Source organism: Lissotriton vulgaris, chromosome 3_2 (assembly GCF_964263255.1).
Source record: "Lissotriton vulgaris chromosome 3_2, aLisVul1.2, whole genome shotgun sequence".
Taxonomy (NCBI): Eukaryota; Metazoa; Chordata; class Amphibia; order Caudata; family Salamandridae; genus Lissotriton; species Lissotriton vulgaris.
Genome location: NC_141690.1, coordinates 17,823,545 through 17,850,844, shown reverse-complemented (window position 1 = coordinate 17,850,844; position 27,300 = coordinate 17,823,545). Strand labels below are relative to the sequence as shown.

Here is a 27,300-nt window from a genome sequence, read left to right as displayed (position 1 = left end):
AAAGGCTGTGCACCCTGGGACTGGGGTACCAACTGGACACCAGCTTTTGTTGCTCTGAATTTAGTTCTCACAAGACTTATGGGCCCTCCTTTAAAAACACTTCACTCATGTCCTTTACAGTATCTCTCCGGGAAGGTATACTTCCTAGTGGCCATCACCTCCCTCGGGCATGTCAGTGACCTTTAGGCCCTTGTCTTCATGAACCCTTCTTCCAAGTTCATGCAAATATATGAGACAAACCCCAAATGTCTCCCCAAGGTGATCTCGTCTTTGCACCTCAACTAGACCATAGAACTTCCTGTGTTCTTACCACATCTGGTGTCATTTTCGTAGAGGGCTCTCCACATGCAAGATGTAAAAAGAGCCCTCATGTATTACACTGACTGAACAAAACCTTACTGCAAAACACAACTCTTTCTCCAAGCCACAAAAAGGCCATGCTCACTCTTTCTAAAGTAGCAAAAGACACACAATTGATGTACAGAATGCAGAACAAATCAAAACATTCACCCCCAGTCGAGAGATCTGGGTTAAATCCATCATTCTTTTGCTCACCATGCCACCCCAGTTTTGACTAGGGCATTTGCAAATCAGTCTTGACCCTGTGCCTCATGGGAGCAGTCCAGCCCGAACTGCCAAGCCGGATCCTCCCTGGACTGGAAACAAGCATCCTTGGACCGGTTTCGGGGATTTATCCCTCATCAGCCAGGATAGCTTGAATACAGTAGCACAGTGAGCCCGAGACCCATGTCTGGGCATACCATGCGCACTTAGGGCGAGAAAGCAAAAGACACACAATTGATGGATGGAATGCAGAACAAATCAAAACATTCACCCCCAGTCAAGAGATCTAGGTTAAATCCATCATTCTTTTTCTCACCATGCCACATCAGTTTAGGCCTGGGAATATGCAAATCAGACTTGACCCCTGTGCCTCATGGGCACAGTCCAGCCCAAACTGCCCAGGATCCTGGTCACCCCTACAGCAGAGCCTCCACAACCACCACCAGGAGCTTCTAGCCCTTGAGCTATCTCACAGAGCCTTCCTTCACATCATCTGACACAATGTGGCCATCGTAAAGACAGACCACATGACCGCAATGTATTCCCTACAGAAGCAAAGCAGCACACACTCCTCACAGTTATCTGAACTAGTGAAGAGTATTTGGAGTTGAGCGATAAACTTTTAGATACAACTCCTGGTGGAGTACCTTTGGGAGAGGACAACAGCTTGGCAGACCTGCTCAGAAGGATGCAGCAACAAGTCCATGAGTGAGAACTCCACCCAGTCCTACTCCAATACTGCTGTTGCTGGGTGATATCGGAGATTGACCTCTTTGCCACAGCACACAATGCAAAATGTCAAAACTTAGCCTCTAGATTACCACACACTCAGTTCATGGGCAATGCTCTATGGATGAACTGGTCAGGGATCTTTACCTACGCTTTTCCTCCTCTCTCACTCCTTCTGTATGTGAATCAGAAGTTTTGGCAAACCACCCTCACTCTCATCCTAGAGGCTCCCACATGAACCAGACCGCCTGTTTCTCAATCCTTCTCAAGATGTCTGTCTTACCCCATGAGAAAGTCCAACATGCTGGACTTTCACATTCTGGATCAAGGCAAGACCAGACTCCTGAGCCCAGACGGCTCAATCTAGCAGTTTGACTCCTGGGGATCCTAGGTTACCTCCATATGCCTCAAGAATGCATGGACAGTCTCAAAGAAGCATGCAGGCCCACTATGTATGCCTGTGATACTGCCACATGGGAAAGGTTTGTACACTGTTGCATTTCAAAATGCTTGGACTTTCTCAAACCTGCAGTTCACAATATTCTCTGCTACGTCTTTCACCTACAGAAGTCATGTATAGCCTACACCTTAATATGCCTTCACGTTTCAGCCTACATGCAGAACAGGAAATACTGTTCTTTGTTTAGGATCCCTGTCGTCACGTTTTTCATGGTGGGTCTTAAACAGGTCATCCCACCTAGAGTTACTCCTGCCCAGGTCTGGAACCTTAATGTAGTTCTTACCAGACTTATGGGCCCTCCTAGCACTACACTCGTCCCGTACAGTTTCTCTCTTGAATGATTGCCTTCCTTGTATCATTACAACCCTAAAACGTGTTAGTGAGCTGCAGCCATTCACCTTGGAAGGGCCTTTCTTTCAGGTCCATAATAACATATTCATCCTTAACCCCTTCCATGCTCATGACGAGCTCAGCTCGTTCAGAGGCACAGTGGAGCTGTGCTTATGACGAGCTGAGCTCGTCATGAACAATGGTAAATCATGGGTTGCAGCACAGGAGGGGAAAAGTCAAAGCAGCCAAGGTGTTAAGACCAATCCCACATTTCTCCCAATGGTCATACCCCCCTTCCACCTCAACCAAACTATAGAGCTCCCTATATTTTCCCTTAACCAGACTTGATGTAAATGTAAATGTAAATGTAAATGTAGGTATACTTATATAGCGCGACCTGTCACCACAAAGGGCATCCTGGCACTTGCCTAGGGAACCCGTCCTGGTATTCCCCTGTGAGAGGCCCCAGCAGGGTATCCACAAGGTGAAAGCCAGGCATCCCGCCGCGAGGGGCCGTTGTGGAGATTAAGCAAGCTATTGCCCAGAGTCGCAGAGCGTGAACCCGTGAGTCGAGAAGGCACCGGAGCGAGAATTATCGAGACCGTGGAATTTTGAGCCCAAGACCCGCCGAGGCGGGGAATTGAACCCTGGTCCAAGGCCGATCTCAGCTTCCGGGTCTGCCGCCTCTAACCCCTGAGCCACACTTCTCCAGCACTAGCAGAAAGGGCACTTCACAGCCTTGATGTAAGACCTTGGTAAGCCTCACAAATGTCACACTCTGTCAAAGGTGAATATAGCCAGGTGAACTGTCAAGTGCAACCAAAACCGCTACCTCAAATTCAAGAGAACATTGCCTGCGCCACCAATACCACATTCGACCCGTAAGAAAGTGGCCACTATAACTCTCATAAGTAACATCCCTATTGCTGACACTTGCAAGACAGCTACATGTTCCACTCCACTCAGATTTACTAAGATCTTGTATGTGCAAGTCATAGCTTTCCAAAAACATAGAGTTCCTCAGACTGTCTTCAGGACTTTGTTTCAAGCATCTCCACTATCTACTGGTTGATCACCGCTTAAAGAAGTACTGCTTTACAGTTTATGCAGAGCATGTGTGCCTACAGCAGCACATTAAATGAACGAAAGACGTTACGTACCCTGTAAGCATCTGTTTCTAGCATTGTGGTGCTGTACATTCACATGTGCTCACCTGCCTCGTTGGGAGCCAATGTCTGCTACGGATTTTCTCCTTTTCTTTTATATATTTAAGTTTGTTATACCCTGTCACAAATGTGCATCAAAGTGTCCTACATAATTCTCCATTAGTGCGCTCACCCGCTGTGCCAAAAACCCTCTAACAATGAAGCTCATGCCCATGCACTTTGCCAAGTGAGGGTGGAGTCACTATGCCTTTTTTTATTTTTACTTTTGTTTATTGCCATTTTCAATCTATTGCAAAATACAACATTGTGACAATATTAAAAAAAACATGTAAGTAGTAGATATAGGTCACTTCCAGCATTAATCCATTTATACCAGTCTTATCAGGTGCAACAAGCAATTCACGCTATTACTGTTTACAAACAATATCCCCTTGCTTTTACAAAGGGGAGTCACTAATCATGGCTGTATCGGAAAAAATACTAGACAAGGATAGCCAGTGGTATAACAGTTGGGAGAGGGGTAAGGAAAAAGTAGAGATATACATAAACAAATTATGTACGCACAAGGAAGTGACCCAACTGGGCCCCCGCCGCTGATGAGCAGTCTGAGTAGGAAATAACTGTCATTTGGTGGGTCAGGGATAGAGGGGGCAAATCAGGATATCACCTCTGGGCAGCTCTTCTCGGGTGTTACCAAGGCAGACCACTCCAGTCAGTACCGCACCATCAATCCTGGGCAAGAGGCGAAGGGACCAGCACTCCCCCCATTCAAAACACAGGTGTAAGGAACCATGGTCAGGGCCACCAAAGGCCCACTCAATACACTATGCAGCCATTTCCCCCATTTGTTCTCTTACCACACCCGCTTCCCCTCCCTCTGATGAGCTGTAGCTTATCTCTGGGTCTCCATCCCCCAAGTCATATTCTGGGTGCTCCCAAGAAACTAAAATCCCGGTTCATAAATCTGCTATAGGCTGTCGCCTCACCTCTTGAGCCTCCTCCCTGACCAACACCTGCTTCTCTGGCTGTGCTTATTGGTCACTCCAGACCTCCAAGATTCCACCCCAGGTCGAGCCAAAGACTTTCATGATCTGGCTGTGTGCCTCTTAGCTAGTGTGAAGGCCAGATCTACAAAGCTTTTGCCCACCTTGCTTGCATTTTGTCTAGGAAATAGCCCCCGGACCCAGGCCTCTAATGGACAGGGTGAGAGACAGCCCAAGCGCAGAGTCCACAGCAGCTAGCATCTCATCCCAGAAGTGGCACAGCTGGGGCAGTACCAAACCATATGAATGAAATCAACATCCAACTGTTGCATCTTGGACAGGGTCGGGACTCACCCCCGTAGTGTTTCTGGATTGTGTGCAGTGTCCGATACGTCATGTGGACATAATTAAATTGCATGTATTTCAGCCTTGTGTTCCAAGAGATTTTCTTTTGGGTAAGCCAGTATCTTGCACCACTCCAAGTCCATCAAATCAAGCTGCAGGATCCTTACCCATCTTTCCCACAGAGAAGATAAATGGCCAAAAAACCAGGTCACCAGGAGTCTGGTGACGCATATTGAGATCAGCAACTGTAGGACTGCATTAATCCCAGGTTCCTCTCGTTTGCCCTGCCCACAGGTCCCAAAATGACCGGGTCAGTGCTTCATACATAAGCAATCAGCCTGATGGCAAATCACAATGAGCAGTCAGATCTTCCAGGGGGCAATAATGTGCCATGCTGGTAGTAGTCTTCAGCCATCACTAGCCCGGTATATATCTAGGCAGATAGTTGGCCAGTGGTAAAGCAGGAGAGGAGTTCAACATGAGGGAGTCCAACTCCTGACAGCGACGGGGCATACAAAGGTGTCCCCGTGGTTCTCAGGACACAACAGCGCCAACATTGCAGTGCCACAGTTAACATTATCCAGGGGTATGAGACCACCACTGCTGGGCAAATGAATTTCACCAGTAGGTTTTCCATGTGGGCCGACAGTCCAACCTCCACCGGCTCGTCCTGATTTGGCCCATCAAGCCACATCGTGATCCAGTGAAGTTGAGAGGCCAGGAAATATTACTCAAAATCTGGGGCACCCAAGCCTCCCAACTAAGGAGGGGGCACTGAAGGACAGTACCGCAATGACTGCCCTCAATGCATACTAGGTCTCATAGCAGAGTGTCTAGTTGTTTAAAGGAGCCGTGGGAGCATGACCATCTTGGATACTGATATCCAAGCCATAATGGGCAGTTGAAGGGGGCGACAAAAATTAACGCTGGCCCTCAGAGACCGAAGAGCCTTCCCCAATTGCCCTCTCAGAGGTCCTTCAGGGAGTGGAAGATCTGGACTCCCAAATATTGGAAAGAACACGTGTCTTGGCCCTGTTGATCCAGAGGCCAGACACTCCCTCAAATTGTCCCAGAAGTTCCCTTGCTCTTACAACGAGGATGTCTTCTGCATAGAGGGAAATATGTTGGCACCCCCCAACAACCACTCCTGAGCCCCTGCCTACTCATCAAAAGAGTTCTGCGAGAGGCTCTATGGCCAGGGTAAATTGCTGCGGGGACAGTGGGCACCTCTGCTTCATGCCCCGACACACACTGTACTGTGGGGAGATCATGGCACCAGTCTTAACCCGAGATGTCGGGACAGTGTACAGCGGTTTGACCCAGTTCTCCCCAAGGCCCATTTGCATCATCACCTCAAACAGGAAGTCCCATTGCACAGAATCAAACGCTTTTTCTAGATCAATGAACATCAGTACGGCATCCGTGCAGGTGTGGGACTCCGGATTCTACAATATATCGTACAACCTTCTAAGGTTCAGGATAGGAATGAACCCTAAATTGGGGATTCAATCTAAGTAAAATGTTTTCATCCGAAGATGCGGTCAGGCGGGGAAGCAGCTAGGTAATGCTACGCGGTGTTACCGATCAGGAACAATGTTTCCATAGAAGTGACACCGCCCCCCCAGAGACCATGAAGTGCTATTAGGCACCCGTAAATATTCATCAATGAGTAAAAACATACATCAATAAGTAAAAACGTATGTATTTGGAACCACGCATGTTTGTATATTGAGCAGCGTTGCAAATTGTGAAAACATTTTACTTAGATTGAATTCCCAATTTAGGGTTTATATGAGTGGCATATACAGGGCTGGTCCCTGTATGGTCCTGAAGAAACGCCAGGGGTAGCGTGAAACATGTTGACCATACACTGATCCTACCTTCATAGCAGGTCGGAATACAGTGTTAAACCCCATTTTTAATATACCAACCTAGGAGCAGAATAAATTATTGAGGCCCACTAGCACGGTATTTTTAACCATTTACACCCACTCCACCGCACCACACTTCTGCACCACACATAGTCCTTCACAATTAAGTGCTACTACGTAATTCGCAAGTCGCAGCACGCCCCTTTTCGTAGAGAAGTGGGATGGCCCCAATGATGAAGCATGTCACCGTGGGGAAACCCCGGTGAGTGAGGGGACTCTAGAAAGAAAGCTTTCTTTCTTTTTTGGCTCCACTTATTACTTTGGTGAGTAGCCACAACACAAGACAGGTCTCGGAACCCAGGAGTGTGGGCTCCTACTTTCATATGATGTCCTAGGAGGGCGACCTGTTCTTCAGTTCCTCCTTCTCCCCCTTGTTATACACAATCAAATTACCCCACACCACGACCATAAAGGCCTCCCATTACCCTATACTCAAGGAAGCAAAGCCTTGATTATGAGCAAAATAGTTAGAGATTACCTCTGCCAGAGAGTCAAGATAACATGTGTCTTCCAGTGATGATGGGTTAAGATGCCAGGTAGGAACAAGTGGTCGGAACCCCAGCAGGACTGGGCTATGGTCGGACAATGTGCGTCATAGACACTCCGAAAACGTGGTGGAGTGGCTAAGTCTGTGTGAATATATAAATCAGCCTATCTTGATGTGGAGTTTATTATATGGGATAAATAAGAGTAATCTTGTTCTTCCCCGTGCTGAGTCTTCCAGACATCTGCTATCACCCAACATTCCAACCAATCCCGTAGATCATCCACCAGCCTGTGAGCCGATGTTCCCTGCAGTGGGGGGGATAGAGCGATCCATCAACACAGCCAGTACGCAATTTAAATCACCCCCAGCAGCCAAATGTCAGTAAGGAGAACCGCCATATGAGTCGAGAGGGATTGAAGAAAGGCTACCTCGTTATGGTTCGAGCATAGATACTCTCCAGTGTTATTACTCTCCCACACAATCAACCCTTGAGAATAAAATATCTACCTTTCTTATCTATGACTGTGCGGGTAAGCTCAAAGGGGATCCCCACCCAAATCCATATCAAGGTTCCCCTGGCATTGGCCGAATAAGAGCCTGCGTACAGCTGGCCTCGCCATCTACGTTGCAACCAATCAATTTTGCTCCCAGCTAGGTGTGTCTCCTGTGGCATAGCCACCTGCACCCCGCCTTCCCAAATATCTCATATAATATATTGTGTCTCTTGGAGGCCAATCCCATCCCTCTAATATTCCAGGACATAAAGGAGAATCTCTGCCTGTGGTCTGTCATGTAGGGTTACCAGCAGCCATCAAATCTTTGTTGCCACCCCAAGCCCCCCAACCACTTCCACCTCCTACCCCATAATAGCAATGCGCTTCTGTGCAAACAGAACGAAACTAAGAAAAGGAGAAAAAGAAAAACATGAGCAACCCACAACCATAAACTCCCCACCCCAAGGGCAGCACAGCAATGGCTGGTCGACCAAACTGTATATATTAAAGCAGAATCTGAGTGAATAACTCCCAAAATCAGCCAGCTAGGGTCTTTCAGTAAGTGGCTGACGAAGATAGATTTACCAGGCCTGTGCTGCATAAGCTCTGCATACAATAAACAGATCCCATGTCCCCTCAGCAGTCATTCACCCCCCCATGATGTAGTAATGTATTGCACTAGGAGGGGAAAAGTAGATCAGTAGCCCCGTCCCCTCTCTCCCAGCGCCCCCTAAAGGACCTGTCCACCCCGCAGTTGCAATATCATACACAAGAAAAGATATCAAATAAGGTCTTCCACTGTCTGGGGAGTCACAACAGGGAGTCCCGTGTCACCTCCCTGAGAGGATGCCGAATCAAACTACACAGATTGTAAAAGGAGACCCAGCCCCTTAAGCTGGCTTGTGCGCCATCACGATGTGCACCACCGCGTGGAGCGCCGCTGCTCATTCCATTTCAGTTTGAGAGGGAGATGAGCCATTTCTAGCACCATCACGTAGTCTTCCTATGCTGACATCTTCGCACCATCCACCCAGAAGCCGTTTGTTCTGAGCGTGTCATTGAGAGAGCAGTCCCTGCTTTACATGCCTCCAGCCAGCACCATAGTGATTCCGGGTCCTCTCAGAAGTGAATGGTACCTCCAAGGACCATCCAGAGTTTGGTGGGGAACATCAGAGAGTATTTGACGCTATTGTCACATAGAGCTTTTTCAACCTCCCGAAAGGAGACCATTTTGATCTGCACCTCTGCCGTAAAGTCCAGGAACACCAAGACCTTACCATTGTCCACTGTGGAGGGTCCCTCTGAACACGCCCTCTGTAGTATTAGATCTCTGTTTCTGTAATGTAGTAACCTGGCCACCCCCGGCCGGGGAGGCCTACTTGGGGCCGGGGGGTGTGCTGGGACCTGGTGGGCCCACTTCACTGCAAATAAGGGAGTAAGTGAACCTAGAGCCACCTCCAACTTCAACCAGTTCTGTAGGTTAGGTACCATATCGACATTCTCCGTTTCCTCAGGACAGCAAACTATTCGTATATTGTTGCACCTCTCTGCGTCTTCCGCTCAACATTCCAGGAGCTGGACCCTATCTTGCAGCTCTGTAACCTGGGTTGGGAGCGCTGAGCACTCAGGTCGGATATCCTTTATGGAGGTCTCTACCTCCTTGAGTCTGACGGCTTGTGATGTTCTGTTGGCAGTAGTCCTAGGCCAACTGACACTGTGCCAATATCCTGTTGCTGGTTGGCCTAGGTGTCTGCTATGGCCACCAGTATCTTGTCGAGTTGAAGGCGAATAGGGTCAATGGCTTGGTTGGCGTCCTCATCCACAACAGAGGGAATATGAGGGCAATCTACTGGTTCAGAGTAGGCCCGTGCTGTTTTGGTTCATGGCTTCCCCATCAGTGCAGAGGTTGAGGGTCCAAACTACAGAGTGGCCCGGGGCATCCCAGCGCAGTCTTAGCAATATGTTACTGCAGGTCTTTGCTTAAGAGCCCATGGTGAAATTTATCCCAAACCCCTAAAAATGTCCAGAGGGTATGTAGGATTCAGCAGTATAGGAGGCCTTGATAGCAAAGAATTATGTAGGGGCCCTGTTAGTGTAGCTCAGCATCCAGAGGGGCACAGCAAGTGGGTATCTATCTGGCCAGCATCACTGCCTGGGCACAGATGTAATCCCTGTGCTGGAGCGCCATATTGGAAACTCCTCGCTGTAGAGTATGCAGGGTATCCCAGTCACAGAGGAGTAGTAGCAAAGACGGGGGGCAGCCGCCGCCATTTGTTTCACCTTAGTGTCCTTGCTGCTTGTAATGGCACCCCCTTGGGCCCTCAAACTCCTGCCAGGACGTGGAGCATCAGAGCAGGATGATGTTGGCTGTTCAACCTTTCAGAGCATCGGTCTCCCAGACTTTCGCAGGTACCACCTCCCAGCAGCCTCTTCAGATGTCCTCCTGGGCCCTTATCGCTATGTTGCCTTCCCACAGTATGTGCAGTATGCTGGGGCAGCAGTCCTATATCCAAACCCTAGGCCTTGTTCTCACTTGAAAGGTACAGGATCTGCCCCCTGTCGCCATGCCTCTTTAGGACTTCCGTGGCCACCAGGGACAACCAGAGGCCCTCCACCATCTCCAAGGACGCTGGAGGCACAAGAAGTAATGCTCCGGGCAGCCCAGTCCAGCTGCAGCACTGCAAACCTCCTTAGCTCCACCCCTTGATGATTGCAGCCTTCGGCCGCAGTGCGAACCACATCCCCTGACAGTCTTTCAGGCCTTTGATGGCTGCGGGGATGGAGCACAACAGCCACGTCGCCACCAAGCAACCCCAGGTAGGTTCGGGAAACACATAGTGGCCCCGGGGCGCGATCACTACTGTCCACTTCTCAACTGGTATTGTCTCTGCGAAAGCAGGCGGGCTTCTACATTTCTCTAGCTGGATGACCTGCTCACCGAGTCGGTCTCTCCGATTCAGTTGGCCCGCCCCCCTACTGAGTACTCATACGCAAGCAGGGCTCCTGCCCGAGAGAGCAGCGCAGAGCCTGGGGCCGACCTCTTTGCAGCCACTCACCGGCTACTCTGCACCATTCTTTAAGGCCGTTCTGGGCACTCTCTGACGGCCACCCCAAGTAAGCTTGTTGTAGCCTGCACGAGACTCTACTCTTGACCTCCATTACCAGAGTGCTTCCTAAAGGCGGATAGCGGGTGCACACTTCAAGGGTGTCCGTTTGGAGCCCAGGCCGGTCAGAGGGGACCCACTGATGGGCGGATGTCACCAGAATTCAGGATTTTGGCCAGGCCAAGTACAGAGCTCAATTAAGAAGCGGCGATGCAGCTGCCATCTTGGTCACACCCTCTCTCCCCCCGCGGAGTCACTATGCCTAATAACTTGAAAAACTTCTTTGAACAAAAACAAGTTGAAAACGTCCGAGCCCAACACTAGATCGTAGGAGTATGCACAGCATGTGAATCTAGAGTACTGCTCTCTATGAACAAACGTTTTCATGTTAAGTAATTTTTTCCTTTTTTTTATTTTGACTGAAGGAGGTGTCCCCCACATGACCGTGGAGGAAAGGGCCTGTCCACAAAACGTCCTTATCTGGCTTTTAATTTTTTTTCTTTTCAGGACTTAGTCACCAAGTACACAAATCCTGTAATAGCTGCCAAAACATTTCCCCCATTTTGTGACCAGACAATCTGGATCTGCCAATCTACTTTAAAGGGGACAATCCGAGTATATCTGGACTCCCAACAGCCCAGTTATGTCAAACCTTTTACCAGCATTAATCCATTCATGCCCGCTTGGCCACCATTTTAAAAGCTAATTCTCAAGACTGTTTACTGAATTTACACAAACTAACAAAAGGCATGCTTTCTGATTAAAGTTGTAACTTTTTGCCAAATTTGATGTAATTCATTTTAGCCATTTTGTCTGTATTAGAGATCTAACTTTCCTATGGGTAAGCTGGTGCTTTGATCCTAATAGCTGGCATCAGTATTACATAGTGAACTAGTAACAGCCCTTATTTTAGAGCAGCTTGAGAACTATCCACACTCTGATCATAACACATGAAATTATCTCTTCTATACATGAATATACAGGATTTGTGAGAATACCATAATTGGAGAGAAGAGAGCAGATAAAAATTCAAATTATTAATGAGAATAGACAAAGTCATGAACTACATCAATATAAACTGAAGAAATGGGACGATAAGAAACAGAATGAAATTGAGGCTTTTTAGTGTGTTCTTTATTTATAACTAAAGTCATTCAAAGTATTTAAACAATTGTCTGCAAAATGTTTATTGGAATATGCATTGAATGTTTTCTTGAAATGTTTTCTCTTCAATTATTTTTACAGTTATGGCTACCACATTACAAAGGCATCCTATTTTATCTGCTACAATCCTGTAACAATAAAAAGCTTATTTGACGATCTGAGGAATTATGAAGGCAAGAATTCATACCCAAAATCTTGTGGCAGATTTGAGGTTTCTGGAGTTCGGGATTTGACTACAGGCTATGACAGCAGTCAGCCTGATAAAATGGCTGTAAGTATCCTATGTTCTTATTCAGGAAGACGAGACCTAGATCTTTACATTGTGAAAACAAATTCTCAAATGTACTGCTAAGTTCTGGATTTTTATAGTTTCCAGTTCATGAATACTGAATCTTCAGTTTATGCTTTCAAGAGTAGACAATAATCAACCTGTCCACTTTAGGTAATCCATATGTTGGAATATGGTGTTTTTACTCACATTATATAGGACCTAAAAGAGAAGCTGAGATAGTGGGACAGTAGAGGATGAAGAAGAAAATTTAAACTATTTAACGAACGTCAAAAAATTTGAGATCCCATCAGATGAATCTGAACATCATTCAGTAAGTTCTGGTTAGGTCAGGCCATCAAAGTGTGTATTTTTTCTTTCCTCACTTTGGGCATCATCTCATGCTGGCTTGTAAGATAGTAAGGTAAAACATTTCAGGCAGGCAGTCTCATTTGCTGTGTGTATTCTTGTAGTTGATGCAGGGTGATGTTGGTCTCTGAAACTCCAGAAGTTCACACTAGAAAGTATTTGTAAGTAGTTATAATTCCAATTCTCAACAGTGCTTTTATGCACCACCAGGAAGCTATGTACAGTGTTTCTGTTTCATTTTAATCTGAGACTTTTCTCATAATCTTTCAGTGTCTTTCAAAAGACTTGATTTCATCCATGTAAACTATGATCTACGGGGGATTTGTGTCTCACAATGTGAATTCCTTTAGTAACTGAATGGTGTCCAGTGCTTCAGAGACTCGTTGGGGCATCCTACTGAACTCCTTAGAATCACACTTGACAGCTGATCACTGCCTTCTGTTAGTCACCTTTGTCCATTAGGATCTCGTGATATTCTCTCTGGAAATCCAGCACATCAAGGTTACTGATTGTTGAGGGTGTGATTGTTAAAGGTGTAATGCTCAATGCACAGGCACAAATCATTGCTCCTCTTTTAGAATAACCTGATCCAGAAGGTGAGTACTGGGGTATTTAGACAGAATATCAAATAAAAAAATCTCCATAACAAAATATCAAGTTTTAAATATCATGATATGCAAATATCATCAGCAAGAATTTTGATGTTAAGAATATCGAATTTAAGGTAAGTAATATTGAATCTTAAAATATCAGTCATGAATTTTGTTTGCAAAAATATAGTTTAAAATATCTTTTTTTAATTAGTGTTATATAAAAAGGGTGATAGAAGTGATCCGGTGTGTTACAGGCCCATGTCACTGATCGATGCAACAGCAGAGGTATTGGGCAGGGTTCTTCTTGCACGTTTAGAAGAGTGAGTATCCACCAAAGGGGTCTTGTCAAACACATGATACGGTTTTAGAAGGGGGCTGGCCGAGACCGAACAATGTCTCAACCTGTCCCTAATTGTCAGTAAGCATGTGAGGTCCATGAAGAGTGCTATTCACCTGGCCTTCATGGACTTATCTAGAGATTTTGATAGTGTTAACCAGGACAAATTTTGGGTTATGGTGGAAGACATGGGTGTAAAAAAGCACTAGTAACCTTTCTCCGAAGGATCGATACAAATACCAATGTCGCCGTAAGGTATGGCAGTAAGGGGGAAACTCACCCAATCATCTCCACAGAGGGTGTTCGCCAAGGATGTATTATAGCCCATTCCTGTTTTTAATCTATACAAATGGGCTTGAAGCCTTTTTATTAAATAGGGAGCTTGATTCTCCAAAATTAGTAGTAAATGTGTTCCCCTGCTTCCATATGCAGATGATACAGTAGTATTGGCAAGGACAGCTTTGAGTTTGCAGAAATCCCTTGATGCTTTCACTGATTTTATGACATCCCTTGATTTAAGTTAATTTTATTAAAGCATACATAATGGTATGTGGCCCAAAAACCACAAAAACCAAAACGTTTATTGTTCAGGGAAAGAAGACAGAAAAAGTTAGTAACAGCATATTTTTCCAATTTATTTAATAATCAGATGAAATGTGAACCTCTATTAACCACTATAACACAGCAGACGGGCATGGCTGTGGATACGTTATTTCGGTTTGCTTGTAAACTGGGGGCATAAACCAGTAAATTAATTAACTCATTATAGAGCCAACTACCTTCCTATTGACCATAATTGGGGCCTGGGTTAGAGGGTATAGTAGAAGTTAAAAGCTCTAACTAGTAGAGAATACATTTATTAAGAGATAACTTATGGTACGTAAAGATGCCCCCACATTACTAGGCCATGATGAACTGGCACACAAGTACATAGACGTCTGTATTGGCTGTTCCTCATTGTATTTATGGGCCAATTACTGGCTTTACAAACACTTGGGGGCTGATTTTGATGTGCTCGGAAAGGGCTCCGACTGTCTGTCTTAGCCGTTCGGACAACATCGAATTGTCAAGTTTGGATTCCTTTCCGACCGACCAATTATGATGTGGTCGGTCGGAAAGGAATCCAAACGGGCTTTCTGAATGGCTTCCGACTGACTCTGAGAGCCCGTTTGCCATTCAAAAAGGGGCCTGTAATCCCAAGTGCGGCTCTTTCGGCCCAAGGGATTAGCATGGCAGATTCCCACAGCCTTTTTGTGCCGGCCTTTCTGACAGAGAAAGGCTGTCCGAATCAGAGTTTGGGGCCACGTGCCGGGAGACCCATGGGTGCCAGGCCCCTGGATGGCGGCTGTGCCCCCCCTGTTGATCCCTGCCCCTGGTGGCAGGCATCTCGAGGTGCCTGCCACCGTTTGCAGGGATGAACTGCACCTTTGGTCTTTACAATGAGAGCATGCATTCCGTTCGGAATGCATGCTCCCATTGTGAAGAATAGGATTGCGACCAAACAGTGTTCGGTCGCATCCTACTTGCTGGTTTGTGGACCCCAAACTGGAGGTTGGTCGGTCCCAGTTCCAGATCGATGTTGGATGGACTCTGGTCCATCCGACATCAAAATCGTCCCCTTATAGTTTTCAAGAGATGTTATTAAGGATTGTCTCTATACGCATAATGCTCCAAAGATCACCTGGCTCTGAGAGAAAAGTACCTAGAGATAGGCCTAGGATTCTTCTTTGAAAACGCAGAAAGAATTCCTCCAAATGCTAAGGCCATTATTAAAAAGGCATTTCTTACTGGGGGCAACATGCATAATTATCCGCAGCGAGGCAATATGGGAGTGTCTTACCTGCCTTCTGCCCCCTACAATTTTATCAAACCTTTTCCACAAATCCACAGATAAGATTTTACCTAATTTAGGGGGGATTAGGAAGTCCTGTCAACCTCATTACAATTCGACCGCCTCCAAGGCGGTTGCACTGTCTAGCTCTTGTATTGCAGCGTGTGCTGCAGCACACTCTGCAGTACAATAAATAGACAGGGAACATATCCCTGCACTTTGTGGCATGGTGCAGGGATATGTAGTGGGGGACCAAAAGCAAATTCAAGGGCCAGGGGGCAAGGGGGGCCTGCTACGGGTCCCCAATGTCCCTTTCCTCCAGCCTTTCCATGGCAGGTGAACCACTATGAAACGGCTGGCGGGGAGGGACATCGTAATCCCTACAGCGGTGCCTGGTAGGCACTGCCACCATTGCAGGGATTGCGAGGCCCTCTCCGCCCCACCGGTGGTCTCAAGAAGCCCGTCGGATGTGTGGCGGTCGGTGTTTCCAACCACCATCACACTGCCTGCCATTGTAATATGGCGGGCGGGAAACCTGTGTACGATGGCGGTGAGACCACCACCCACGGGCTGTCGGTGACTGTCTCACTGCCATTGTAATCGGCCCCTTGGTTCTGGCACTTTTTCACTTTTTGTTAGCGTTCTCTTGTCGAGGAGGATGGACGGATACGTTTACACCTTGCCCGTGTGATACCTCTTCTAGGCAAAGCACAATGCACTTCCTACTATTTTCTTCCTACTATTTTGCAGATTATATAAGTCAGTGAGAACTAGATTTCTGCTTCCATTATTGAGGGATGTTGGTCCTTGTTCATATAGTGATGGTTTTAATTACTTACACTCACTGGCCTCCTCTGACATCTACATTGCGGTAGCAAACTTCATAAGGGGCTCTATTGTGATTAGAAAGCGATATGAGGATTGTCAGAGAGTGATATTGTTAATCTAGATGTCTTTTTATTAAGTAAATAACATGGTGTTTCATTGTTTTTTTTTTAAGTTTTATGAATTGTTGTTTTTTAAATTTTCCCAGCTGAAGATTATTGAATTGTAAATATTTTTTTGTATTGTGAAACTTTTGTATTGTGAAACCAAAATAAAGTTATTCTTGATTTGACTTGTGTTATGTATTTTAAGTATATATGTTAAATGTTGGTGTTGTCATTTTTTTGTATAAGTATTCTTTGTTGTTTAATATGTGTTACATTTTTTGAAGTTATTAAATCTAATGTAATTACATTTTGTGTTTTTTAGTTCTAGAGCAGTTTGTGGGTTTATAGGGGAATAGTGTGGGAAGTAATTTAATTATAATGAATTGATTATTTTTATTTAATATTATTTATATAATTGATTTGTTTGTGTTAATTGTTCTTTTAATTTTTGGGGGTACATTTTAGTTGTGGGTCTGAGGTTTATAGGGGTAAAGTTTAGGAAGTATTTTTTTTTGTTAATTAATAATTAGTTGTTCATTAATTGTTTATTGTGTAATTTTTGTTAGGTGCTGGTTCTGGAGTGATGGGGATAAAGTGGGAAGTAATTTATTTTTAATAAATAATTAGTTGTCAAGTAATAATTAATTGATATTTAATTGTGTTTATTATGTAATAAATCATTTTAGGTGCAGGTTATGGGGTTTACAGGGGGTAAAGGGTGGGAAGTAATGCATTTCTAATTAATAATTTGTTCATAATTATTAATTAATTGATAATTATGTTAATTAAATACATTATTTTTAGGTGCAGGTTTTGGGTTTATGGGGCAAAGGATGGAAAGTAAATTTATTTTAATCAATGTATAATTAATTGGTAAATAATAGTTATTTAATTGAAAATGTATTTTATTGTGTCTTTGTTTTACATTTGATTTTAGGTGCGGGTTGTGGAGATTAAAGAGGTAAAAGGTGGGATGTTAATTTTAATGAATTATAATTTGTTTTTTAATTAATAATATTTGTTTAATTGATGGTGTTAATTGTGCAATAACATTTTTTTTATATTTTAGATGTGGGTTTTGTAGGAGTGAAGGGTGGGAACTAAATGATTTAAAAGCAATTTTTCTTAATGTTAATTATTAATTTAATAATTCTGTTAATTGTGGAAACAATTACATGTTAAATGTTATGAGTGTGTTTTGTGGGGGTATATTGTGGGAATTACGTTAATTAAAATTAATATTTAATTAGTGAAAACATTTTTAACCTCTTCCATGCTGATGACAGAACGGTTCCGTCATCAGCGTCGGTTGAGCTGTGCTGATGACGGAACTGTTCCGTCATGACTCCGCCCGCGCAAGGCGGAGTCAGCATGGGCGGGGAATTCGCGCCGCACGGAAGCAGTTAATATTTATATTATACTTTTTTGGTGCAGGTTGTGAGTTTTGTGGTGTCATAGGGTGAAAAGTACTAAACAAAATGTATGTTATAAATAATGTTTTTGTTAATAAATAATTTCTAAAAAAAATATTTGTAAGAAATATTTTTGTATTTTTATAACAATATTTGTAGGTATCCGTTATGTATTTAATACTAATGTTATTTTTTATTTTATAGGTTTTCATTTTATTTTTTAACATAAATATATTTTATTTACTATGTTTATAAAGATATTTTGTTTGTTTTTAATGTTGAACCGACTGGAATGCGAATTGTAAATTTTAACCCTCCGCTATCCAACACTTTCCCTACTGTTGCTCCTATTGAAGTGGAAATAGTATATTTTACCCCGCCACAATCTTAACGCTTTCCGTACTGTTTTACTGGCTGGAATCGGTACAGTAAATATTACCTATGCGCATCCAATGCTTTTACGACTGTTGCATTTATTGGAGGGAGTTTTGTAAATTTTAACCAATTTTGTTATTTTTGTGTTGTGTGACTTGGGAGTAGTACATTTTTTACATAATTATTTAAATAGTTTGTGTAGTTTGGTATACATTGTAGTGGGAATATTATATATATTACATTTCATAATTTATTTTATGCTGTTATAATATATATTATGTTTTTGTTCAAAATTATAATATTTTTAATTGTTTCATGTGTAAAATATTTTGTACTGAATGCAAACAATGTTAAGTTTACTGTTATTATTTAATTAGAACAGTTTTTTTTAAAGATTTCATGTTAATGGTATATGTGTATATATATATATATATATATATTTGTTTTTATATTATTTATAAACTATAATATAAAATAAATGATTAGTTTAGCTTTTTGTAAGTAGATATATGTATATATATATATATTAATTGTATATGTTTGTTTAACTTTTAAATTTTTTCAATTAAAGTTACCATTTGTTATAGTTAATATTTATTTTATTTCATATTTATATTTAAAAATCGATATTTAATACAACTGTATTAATGACATTGATTTTTTTCCCCAATATTTTTCTACTTACGATTATAAAGATATGATGACAATATTTTTGTCCTCAATTTTTGGTCCTGATATTTTTGTAACTAAATATTTGCAGGGACGATATTCTGTCAGTGAACCAGTGGAGGATGCTACTTAGTTTTCAGACCTTTTAGGTGTTTTGTTTAATCTTTGTCATCTGGACCTTAGTCTGAAAGGGTGTTTTCGAGGAAAAGCCTTTTTGATTGAATTATCAGTTCTCTCCTACAACCAAAAACAAATCAGAAACCCATCCGCCCTTTAGCCAAGTTTATAGTGCAGACGCTGAGAGCCACAACAGTTCAGAAGGTTAGATCTGAATATCCGTTTCTCAAGTGTGGTCTTAAAGACCAGTCTGTTAGGCCCCCCTGTGTGTGCGGGCGCAGCGCGGTGACGCTGCGCTGGACAGAGGGACTCCGGACACCTTTATGCTTCTCCGCGTGGTCCGGACTAGTTCCGTGACCACGCCTCCTTTATTATGTAGCACACGCGGACGCCACGTACAACGTCCGCGCTGGCGCACGACTGCGTGCGTGAACACTAGACTGTGCTAGGCAGTCTTAAACATTACACTCCTTTCCACCTTTATTGAAATGAAACAAAATGCAAACAGAGTCTGTGGTGGACATGTGAAAACAAACAAAATGGCCGGCAGGCCTGTTACCAGTCTGACGCTCAGGGTTTACAGTCTCAGCCTACAGCAAAGTCCGCCAGCTGTGATGAGGGGGCTGGGTTTCTTCTTAGCCCGTAGCCTGCGGCCTCCCCTCGAAATAGCACTCGCCTCGGGGTGTCCGGTCGGGCTGGGGTTGGTGGCCGCCCATCCCCAGAGGGGTGGGGACTGGCTCCGCTGGGCCTCTCTGACTCCGGCGTGCTTGCTCCGGTTTGGTCTGCGGTGTTACCGTGCCCGCTCACCGGGGCGCTGGCGCGGGGTGTTGTCGGGCTTGGTGTCGCTCTGTCCGGGTCTTGGCTGGACGGATCATCGGATGGGGCCAAGGCCCGTTTGAAGAAGGACACGTTGCGGGTGACTGTTTCTCCGTCGCGTTGAGCAGTAACCATCGTGCCTGTCCGGCGGGTGAATATCCAGGGTTTTGGTTCGAACGGAAGCCTGAACTTGCTTCCTGGATATCGGTCTCGCACATATACTTGATCTTTCTCCAATGTATGATTCCTTGGCTCGGCGTCTGAAGCTAGCGTACTCGTTCGAGCGCTTTCTGTTTTGCAGGGTTTTCTGAGGGTTTGCTTCCATTGGGGTCCAGGTGTGGTGATGAGGAATAGTGTCTCGGACAATTCGCCCCATGGCGGCTGGCCCGGGGGCAGCAGTGGTGGTGCGATGGGGTGTGAGCCGATATTCTCTTAGGAACGTATAAATGGCTTTTTCCAGGGGTGCTTCCTCCGCATGGGCGATCCGAATCACTTTATTGAGGGTCCTCATGAACCTCTCCGCTTCTCCGTTGGCTTGAGGCCACCTGGGGGTGATTTTCTCGTGCTGGATCCCCCACTCTTGGAGATAGTCGGCGAATTCCTGGCTTTGGAACGGCGGTCCGTTGTCGGTCTTGACCCTTTCGAAGATGCCATGGGTGGCGATGAGTTTCTCGAACTTTGCCGTTACTTCTTTGGCTGTGAGTGATGGTATTATCTCCACTTCGGGATATTTGGTCAGGTCGTCAATGACGACAAGCATGTATCGTCCATCCGGGAGATGCCCAAAATCGGCACTCACCCGCTCCCAGGGTCTTTCCGGGTTCTCTTCGGTGATTACCGGTGGTGGTGGTTCGGGTGGACCTGCCGCCTGGCACCAGCGGCACTCCTTGACCATCTGTTTTACTTTCGTGTCCAGTTCCGGGAACCACACTTTGGCCCTGAGTCTGCTCTTTGTCTTCACCGCTCCCTGGTGGCCTCGGTGTGCTAATTCGATTACTTGTCGAGTCAGGGTCGCTGGCATCACGATCCTTGGTCCTCGGAGTACGCAGCCTTGACTGTCCACTGACAGTTCGTCTTTCACCTTGAGGATGGTTTCTAGGGCACGCTTGGCTTCCGGCGTTCTCTGACTCAGCGAGGCCTGGAGTGTTCTCCATTCGTTGTCTCTCAGGGCGGTTATCACTAGCTGCAGGACTTCATCGTTTCGGGTCGCATTCACGATCGTGTTGATGTCCATGGGCAGTGGACGTGATCGTTCTAGGATGATCTGTACGTACTCCTCTGTTTCTTCGGCATCCTCTTTCTCTTGGGCGGTTGCCGCTCGGGGGTGCCGGGAGAGGTAGTCGGCCGGGTTGGAGGCACCGGGCTTGAACTCCAGCTTGTAATCGTACTCTTGGAGTTGTAGGATTCACTTTTCGATTCTCGGGGGAGGCTTGGAGACTGACCCTCGGAACAGAGGAAGTAGAGGTTTGTGATCAGTGGAAACAGTGAACGGATGTCCATAGACGTATACATGGAAGTGCCTGCAGGCCTAGTGGATTGCGATGGCCTCCCTCTCAATCTGTGAGTAGCGTTGTTCTGTTTCTGTGAGTGACCTGCTAGCGTAGGCTATGGGCGCCCAGTCGTCACCGTTCTGGCTCTGTGTTAGCACTGCTCCGAGTCCATAGGGGCTGGCGTCTACCGCTATGTTAGTCGCTTTGGTAGGGTCGAAGTATGACAGGGTCGTGTTGGCTGACAGGGCCGCCTTTGTGTTCTGGAACGCCAACTCCTGCTCTTCTCCCCACTGCCATGGGGTGTTGGATTTTGTGAGTTCCCTTAGTGGCCTGGTGAGATTGGAGAGGTCCGGGATGAACCGCCCGCAGAAGTTCACCATCCCGAGGAAACTCCGAACTTCTGATGTGTTATTCGGAGCTGGCACTGCTTGCACGTCCTTCACTTTTTCAGGGTCAGGGGCTACTCCCTTGTCGGAGAACGTGTATCCGAAGAAACTGATCGTGTTCTGCAGGAATTGACACTTCTCCTTGTGCAGGGTAAGGCCGGAGTCTTTAATCCTTTGTAGCACGCTTCTGAGCCTCCTGTGGTGCTCCTCCACTGTGTCGGCGTATATCAGCAAGTCATCGCTGAAGTTTAGGACACCTGTGATCCCGCTCAGTACTTCTCGAATGGTGTTTTGGAAGACTTCCGCAGCGCTTGATATTCCAAAGTTGAGTCCACGATAGCGTCGGAGGCCTATGTGAGTGGAGAAAGTGGTAATGTATCTGGAGTCCGGGTGCAGAGGCAGTTGGTGGTATCCTGATCTCAGGTCCATTTTGGAGAACCATTTCGCTCCATTTAACTCTCCAAGAATGTCGTCTATGGTGGGCGTTAGGTGTCTTTCTCTCCTCACGGCTGCGTTGGGCAAGCGCATGTCGACGCAGATGCGGACCTGTCCTGGCTGCTTGGGTTTCCGCGCCACCACGATCGGTGACACCCAGGGGGTGGGCCCACTGACCTTCTCGATTATCCTCTGCCTTTCCAGGGTCTCCAACTCTTGTTGCACTTTCTTCCTTAGGTGGAATGCTATCCGTCGATGACGGAGGGCCACTGGCTGGATGGATTTGTCAATGTGTAAGGAGACTTCTTTTCCCCGGAGACATCCAATGCCTTTGAAGGCGTCTTCGAACTCTTCAAGGATCGTGTCAAGCTCCTCTTCTAAGACTGCCATGGCGAAGGAAATGAGGTGCAGTTCTTCAGCTGTCTGGCCGCTAAGCAGCATTCCGCTACCTTCTTTGGTGACGTAGATCGTGGATGGCGTCTTCCTTTCCTGGTGCTGTATGTCTGTTTGGAAGCACCCTATTAACGGTATTGGTGTTTTTGTCCGTACGCAAAGACTCTGATCTTGGCTGGTTTCAGGGTTGGCTTGTCTCGCAGTTGATTGTAGACGTTTGCCGCCATCAGCTCTATCGAGGCCCCTGTGTCAATGGTTGCTCTCACCTCTTGGTTTTGTACCATTATACTGCACTTGGGGAGTCGCCGCTTTTTCCTCAGTGGCTGATCTATGGCAAACACATAGTGCACCAGGTAGTTGTGAGCGTCATCGTCCATGTCTTCGCTCTCTGGGTCCTCCTGTATGGCGTGGGCGGCTTCCGGTTTGGGTTTCGATGATCTACATACAGATGCGAAATGGTTCATGCGCCCGCATGACCCGCACTTCCTCCCACGTGCCGGGCATTCTTGTGCTCTATGTGGCGCGCCCCCACAGTACCCGCACTCTTTCCGGCGTTCTGGTGTTCTTCCTCTCCCCGCCGGGCGTTGCTTTGGTCGTACCACATTGACATGCTCTGCTACGTGGACTTGCTCCGTCTTTATCGGTCTGTGGAGTGCTGCTTCCATGTGCGACGCCCTCGCGTGGGATAATTCTTTCGAACGGCCCAGTTTTAGAATGCCGGCTAGAGGCTTGCCGTCCTCTTGGAGGATCTTCACCCTCAGGTCGGAGGAGTAACAGCCTTGAATGATCTGGCCACGAATTTCTTCTTGTTCATCACGGAACCCGCACGTGCTTGCAAGCTCCTTTAGACGACCATGGAGGCATCGAGGGACTCTTCGGCTTCCTGACGCGCTTGCCTGAAGATGAAACGCTCGTAGTCTTTGCTCTGCATTGGCTCAAAATGGGCGTTGAGCGCGTTGAGGAGCGTGACATATGTGTGAGGGGTGGCCTCCACCAGAGTTTTGTAGATCCGATAGATATCTTTCCCCCCAAGGTGCAAGAGAAGCGCCCTGCGCCGTTCGCGCGCCGTAACTGCTCCTTCAATGTAGAATTGGAGCCTCTCAACCCAGTCTTTCCAACGAGGGGCCAGGGATGCTGGGGCCCCATCAACTACGAAGGGCTCGATTGGCGGGATGGACGCCATGATGACGCAATACGACCAGCCGCTGCTTCACTGGCACGTGGGGCGAGGGTTGCGAGAGTCCTCTTCTTCCCAGGCTTGGATCTCAAACCTGGCGAGTGATGCAAGGTGAGGCTTTGATACCAGTGGCCAGAAGAGGGCAGTATGCTGGAGCCCTGGCTGCACTGTCTGGGATTGCGCGGGGAGGGGCCCGTAGGGACAGCTGTGGCCCAGTGTGAAGGCTCGGCGCTGTTACCTCTGTGTGGCCAAGTCCTGCTTCCTTCCTGCGCCAGAGCTGAAAAGCACTTGCAGTCTCTACTGTTAGGCAGAAAGCAATGAGGCCAGCCTGCGCCATCGTGGAGATGCAGGGCCGGCAGCTCCGTACTCGGCAGCCACGTGTGTGGTCTTAGGAGGTCGGGGAACACGCGGGAGTACAGGCAGTGCAGGCGAGACAGCTGCTCCTCGTGTTGCATGGGCACTTTACGCCCTCGTCGCCATTGTTAGGCCCCCCTGTGTGTGCTGGCGCAGCGCGGTGACGCAGCGCTGGACAGAGGGACTCCGGACACCTTTATGCTTCTCCGCGTGGTCCGGACTTGTTCCGTGACCACGCCTCCTTTATTATGTAGCACGCGCGGACGCCACGTACAACGTCCGCGCTAGCGCACGACTGCGTGCGTGAACACTAGACTGCGCTAGGCAGTCTTAAACATTACACAGTCCTGTGGTGACTGGCAGATAGATCTGTTCCTTCACACAGGGTTATTGGTTTCTGAACAAGAATAGAGATGAAAGCAAAGCAGATAAGACTGGATATGGACACACAAAGTTTTCCTATAGCCTGTGCTGATCAGCACCAGGGATATATTCAGCAGGAAGTCTCCTGGAAAGCGTTTTCTATCTTGAGCTTCCAGTGGGATAGTTCTTCCAGAAGAGACCTCCAATGCCGAAAAATCCTGTTGGTCATCTGGTATTTTCCTGCATGCAAGGCCATAGCTTGTTGTCTTAGCATGATGGCTATGCCTTTCTAGGCCAGCTCTGATGCTTGATTCCTTACTCCCTCCAAATTTAGGTTTGTCTGTATAGCATGTGAGGACGAAGGTCCTGTCCGGCTATGTATCTGCAAACAGTTGCAAGAGCACTGATCTGTGTAATTAGCAATTACCTATTTCATTTTGAATGTGCAAATCATTAGAACTGTTGTCATTACTTTACGTAGGCCTGCTGGCTGCTTGGGCATTCTTGCTGATTATTATTTTTTTTAAATTGGCTCATTTATATTTGAGCAGCAATGAAGCATACACCCAAATTCAGCAGATGCCCTATCTTCCTGAATGTGGGTTTCCTGGCTTACTTAAAGGTGTGGGAATCGCTGGGTTTCTAGTGGTGACGCTTCAGATGACTTCACCATCTGAAATTACTTCCCAGCAGGTCAGCCACCACAGCACCACCAGCTCCATTGCATCCAAAGCCATGCCCTAAATGAAAATGGGTTATGGAGTCTGTTTTGTCCTGTCCGGGTTCCCACTGCAAAACCTGGTAATTTCAGGAGGAAAACATAGGGTCTCAATATGATGTCTGTGGGACCGACACTGACAGCAGGTCGGTGTAGGTCCCACTGACATCTGAAGCATCGGTCAGACTGCCGCATTACAGTGCAGTTGGTCGGACCCCATGTGTGAGGGACCGACCGCTGTAGTTCCGACAGGCTCAAAGTGCATGTCAGGCCTGCGGTCAGAATATAATCCCTAAAATGATTGAGGGGCCTGCTCAAGCACCACCATAGGTATAACAATGACCCTTAATATAGGCCTTTCAATGGTGCTCCGACCGCCTTTGAAAGGCTGTCAGAAACAGACTTTGGCTTGTGGCCTCTGCTATAAGGCCAGGGGGACACCACAGGTGTCCCCACAAACATCCATGCCCCATGAGGCAGGTACCGTGCCTGCTACAGGGTGCATGGATGTTTAAAAACGTGCCTTTTGGTATTGGAGCTTGTGCTGCTGCCCTTTTCAGGACTGCAGCGCAAGCCTCAAAGCCAAAAGGCATGTTCCAACCGCCTCCATGGTGGTCGGATCCTATTGAGGCGGTCGGGACTGCCGACTACCTGTCTGCCAGTCCCTTTACTGCAATGATGGCGGTCGGACTCTCGTCCGACCGGCATCGTAATTAGGGCCATAGTCTGTCCTCCACTTGCTGGGAGAAAATTCTCAGGATATCCAACATCTTTTTCTCTGAGTGGCTTCAGTATTCTGATAGCGTGTCATAGTTGTGTTATGCATAGTAACCTCCAACTCTCTAACCACCTAGAGCACTGTTCCAATTATATATACTTTGAGATTACTTCATATCCATTCTGAAGCTATGTTGATTGTATCATTACAACCTGTAATGTGTATTTCTTTTCCTTCTCTAATTAGAATGTTGTGCAGAGTTGTTTGTTAATTGTCTTTTATTGAGTTTTATACAAATAATCTTTTCAAGTCGTGGATAATAGGTTGTTAACGCAAATCATGACTTAAGAAATGTACACTTTTTAAACGGGAGTGAGCAGTGATCCATTTTAGATCTCATTAGGAAATATTTGTATGAAGAATACAGAAAGCAAAAGATATTTAATGGATATTGATAACAAACACTCAATAAAATACAACTACTGAACAGCCCTAGCATGGGACCCATTGTTCATGTTTGCATTGTATTCCCTTGCCAGTCTGTGAACACATCACAACCCGTAGGGGGAACCACGGAAAGCATGGTGGACCAAGGAAGAGGGCCAGCAGGGAGTCAGTTTGGGATCTTCCACTGGTGTTTACATGAGAACTTTCATACCTTGCAGATGTCCATGTCATCCCCACTTCTCCTCTCACAGCACCCATCCTTTTCCTCCAATGTGGACCATAGGCTTTGGGGACTACTGACCCCAAGTGCCCTTAAGATTAATGCACTTAATTCAGAAATTTTAAATCTGTGTACAGGTTGCAGTCCAAATCTGTTGTGTATGAATCTCCCCACAAAATGTATCAACTATATAGGCCGGCCTTATAACAGAAAACATTATTAGGGGGCTCACCTAATGATTCAGTCAGTATTTGTCCTTAATTTCGGCTCACTAAAGTGGGGGTTTGCGAGGCCCCGTGCACTAGAGAGCGAAGAAAAGGGACCTAAAAAATGAGAAGGCTATGTGTTACTTGAGAGGAGAGGGTTCATCTTCATACTCACAAACCCATGCCCCACCCTTAATGTCGCTGATCCCTTCATCTTTGTATTCCCATATCCTATCCATCCACCACCTTTGCATCCACCATCCTACTCACAAATGTATCAGCTCACCCTTTACACACTCCCATCCTGTCACCCACGTCTTGCCATCAGTATGTGTATATTTTTGTTTTTGTGAATCTGTTGGAAAGAGCAGCCACCCTATTTGCGATGTCAATACTTGTTGCGGAAGAAGTGGATTGGTGAGAATCACTATTTGTTATGATAGTGAATCCTACATAATTTATTTCACTATTGACTATAGCAGTACTTAAATTATATCAATCTTTGTCGCTATAAATGACATAGTGGACCACAATTCATATGTGTTTCTTTGTGAATCTCAGAATACCTGCTTATCAAGTGTTGTGATAACAACTCTATCAGCTACGTGTTTTATATTTCATGTTGCACCTGTTATATGTGGAATCAAGGAGATCTTTCCCATGTCTTTACATCCAGATTCTTCCAACGAGTAAGAGCAGCCAAATGATAACCTTCACTTTTTCAAATGGGGGCGTGGCTACCATGAGGACCAGCGGGACAGAACCCAAAATCAAATACTATGCTGAGCTGTGTGTGCCTCCTGGAAACAGGTAGGGTCTTGCAGTATAATTCCAAAATGCAGATTGCCATTTTGAAATTGTTATTTTTAGTCTGTTTTGACAGCTTAACTGTGTGGCAAGATCTCATGACACTACTA

At 46.1% G+C, this 27,300-nt stretch overlaps 1 protein-coding gene across 1 annotated transcript in view; it reads left to right on the top strand.

Annotated features, from left to right (window-relative positions):
- PGM2 (phosphoglucomutase 2) overlaps positions 1-27,300 on the top strand; it is a 173,923-nt gene that overhangs the window by 113,787 nt on the left and 32,836 nt on the right. The window contains exons 9-10 of the mRNA XM_086964608.1: positions 11,839-12,028; positions 27,060-27,193. Coding sequence (XP_086820734.1) covers positions 11,839-12,028; positions 27,060-27,193 — 324 coding nt within the window. The remainder of the gene's footprint in view (positions 1-11,838; positions 12,029-27,059; positions 27,194-27,300) is intronic.